General features: G+C 58.8%; 1 protein-coding gene across 1 annotated transcript; it reads right to left on the bottom strand.

Annotated features, from left to right (window-relative positions):
• Positions 1–1,587: 1,587 nt before the first annotated feature.
• Positions 1,588–2,070, bottom strand: LOC134536416 (activity-regulated cytoskeleton-associated protein-like). Its single transcript, XM_063376128.1, has one exon. It carries the CDS (start codon positions 2,068–2,070, stop codon positions 1,588–1,590), a length of 483 nt encoding a protein of 160 aa, XP_063232198.1.
• Between the last annotated feature and the right edge of the window lie 954 nt (positions 2,071–3,024).

Raw genomic sequence — 3,024 nt, 5'->3', positions numbered from 1 at the left:
ATCCCGTAACATTTCTGATACCTGCTCTCTGATGGCGCTCTGCTCTCGGAAGCCATATCCCCTGGGTGGTTCATGAATAGGTTGATCATGCATGGTTGGGATACGATGCTCCGACACTGTGGTGCGTTGCAGGGGGTTGGCGAGTGCAAACACATCCTGCCTCTCTTGCAGCACCTTTTCCACAGCTGCCTGATGCTGCGGGGGTACATCGTGATGCAGTTGCGCCAGTGTAAGCGGTTCGTGAGGTGGTTCGGGTGCGAAGCCCGTGGCATACACTGTGTATCGCTCCCGGGTTCCCACGTGGACTCGTGCAGCCTTCAGCTCCACCACAGCATCATGCTCTGCTAGCCAGGGCTGTCCTAATACGAGGTCCTCATGCAGGTCCTCCACAACAAGTGCAAGAACTGTGGTTGACATTTCCCGAAGGCTTACCTGGAGTTCGGCTTGACCCACTGTCATCCCTGGCCGTGTAGTGGTCACAAGGCGCAGCTCGGCGCGGTGGGGTTTGAGTGCTCCCGGGGGTACCAGGCTTGGGGCGACAAACACATGGCTCGCACCTGTGTCGACCAGTGCCGCCGTCGGCTGGCCATTCACCTCCAACGGGATGCGCAGCAGGTGGTCGTGTGGCCGGAACAGTTGGCCCAGCGTCGGTGTGGTACCTGGCATCATCCCGATAGGTGGTGGTGCAGGGGGCTTTGAGGGCATTGGCCCTGTGGCCGGTGATGCCGTTGGTAAGGATGGTGCCAGTAGCACTGCTGGTGGTGTGGCTGGTGGTGCCAAGAGTAAGGTTGCAGCAGGTGGTGCCCTGGCTCAGGGTTGCGGCAGGTGGTGCCGAGAAGGGAGTTGCGGCAGGTGGTGCCGAGTAGGGAGTTGCGGCAGGTGGTGCCGAGAAGGGAGTTGCGGCAGGTGGTGCCGAGAAGGGAGTTGCGGCAGGTGGTGCCGAGAAGGGAGTTGCAGCAGGTGGTGCCGAGAAGGGAGTTGAGGCAGGTGGTGCCGAGAAGGGAGTTGTGGCAGGTGGTGCCGAGAAGGGAGTTGTGGCAGGTGGTGCCGAGAAGGGAGTTGCGGCAGGTGGTGCCGAGAAGGGAGTTGCAGCAGATGGTGCAGAGAAGGGAGTTGTGGCAGGTGGTGTCGAGAAGGGAGTTGCGGCAGGTGGTGCAGAGAAGGGAGTTGCGGCAGGTGGTGTCGAGAAGGGAGTTGCGGCAGGTGGTGCCAATCTCGCGGGGGGTGGGCCCCTCAGTCCCGCACCCCCGGTGGTCCATTTCCCGACTGTGGCACTGTCTGCTGCTGGCGTGGTGATGGTGGAAGTGGGCATTCACTGTGCCAGTGATATGCTCCAGTGGCGCAACCCCGTTGGCACTGAGGTGGCCGCTCATGGTTGCGTTGCGAATGGTTGTCCCGGCCGCCTGGCTGCGTGGTGCTCTGGCGTGACGCTAGTGCATTCTCGATGGCCCGCTGCCGCCTGGGTGATGGTTGAGGCTCACTCGGCCTGGCTTGGTGGTTGGTCACTGGTGCGCCCGGTAACGCTAGGCTGTGGTACCCCCGTTCTGTCATTGATGGGTTTCGGTGCCACACCATCTGGAGGTTTCTTTAAGTGGCCACTGCCTGTTGCACATAGTCTTCTACCGAGGTGTGTCGGTAGCAGCGGAGGAAGGGCTGAAGCTCATCACGCAGCAGGGTGGTGACAGTCGGCAGCGCTGCCGTTGGTTCTGTGTTCGGCATGATCCGCCGAAACAGCTGCAGTTTGTGGGCGACAAACTGCTCCACTGATTCCCCGTCTCGCTGTTGTCTCCCGTAGAATTGGGAGGTACACTGTACTACCGCCTCTCCTGTGTCAAAACGCTGCATGAACTTGGTGGTGAACTCCGGCCACAGCATTCCGAACTGGCCCCAGAGGCTCCACCAGTGACGTACCACGTCCCGCAGCTGCTCACTCGCACGTTCAGCCCATTCATCAGGTGGTATTTCCGCCCTCGCTAGGCGCACCTCGCATTGCCGTAGAAACTCGCCCGGGTTCTCCTGCGGCAGTCCACTGAACTCCGGTAGTGTTGCTCTACCCGTGTTCGTCACCATTCGCGGTGCCCCCCATGTGGCGCTCAGGTCGGTCAGCGATGTGTGTTCCCGTGCCTGCCTTGGCTTCTGCTCGCGCTGTGCGCAGTTTGCACACTCTGTTGTTTCTATTTTATCTGATGGGTTCCCCGTGGCGGTGTGCGTGATTGGTGCTATGGTCACTAGGGCAGGCGGTGTAGTTGGTGGTAGCCCCGCTTCATCCTTCCCTGGCCACACAGGATTCGATTGTATTTCCCATGTGGACTTTACTGTATCCCGCTTGATCGGGAATTTTAAGGTGTCGGGTGCGCATCGGCACGTGTTATGCCACGGTAGTGTCCCTGTTAATAGGTCCATGCCCCTAGGTAGGTAGCAGTTTGCACAGACTGTGGTTGAAATGTGTGGTAACATTTTACCTGTGAGCAATTGTGTTGTTGACGTAACTGGTAGGTGTCAGTTGATTTGGTGTAGCTAATATAATTTAGCAGGATTAGATAACGTAAAAATTTTTACCAATATAAAATAAATTCACACTAAATGTCCGGTGATGTTTGGTGTAGTCGGGATGAGGACTCGTGCGCGCGCACAAGAGGGAGGGGTGGTGCGGTAGGCCGCTGCCCGGACGACCGCACAAAGAGTAGAGCGATAACTTCGGCTGGTGGGAGAAGCAGGGTGGGCCGTAAAGGAGTGGTTGGGGTGTGACGCGGGGGGAGGGGTGTGGGCAGCTGCCCGGACGGTCGCACAAAGAGAAGAGTGTTAGCTCCAGCTGGTGGAAGGGGGCGGTCGGTCTCGCTCCTTTGGAATGTCCAGAAGTGAAAGGGAGGGGGCCCTTTGTCCGCTGTCCTGGTCGCGCCTGCCTGTCTAACCCCAATTCCTTCACACGCACGAGACGGCCGTTTCACGCTCACTGGTTTCCTTGGTGTAGGCGGATCGCGGAAAAACACTGGAATTATTCATTTTTGTCACACGCATGAGCGC

Source organism: Bacillus rossius, chromosome 11, assembly GCF_032445375.1.
Source record: "Bacillus rossius redtenbacheri isolate Brsri chromosome 11, Brsri_v3, whole genome shotgun sequence".
Classification (NCBI taxonomy): domain Eukaryota; kingdom Metazoa; phylum Arthropoda; class Insecta; order Phasmatodea; family Bacillidae; genus Bacillus; species Bacillus rossius.
This window is presented reverse-complemented; position numbering and strand designations above follow the sequence as displayed.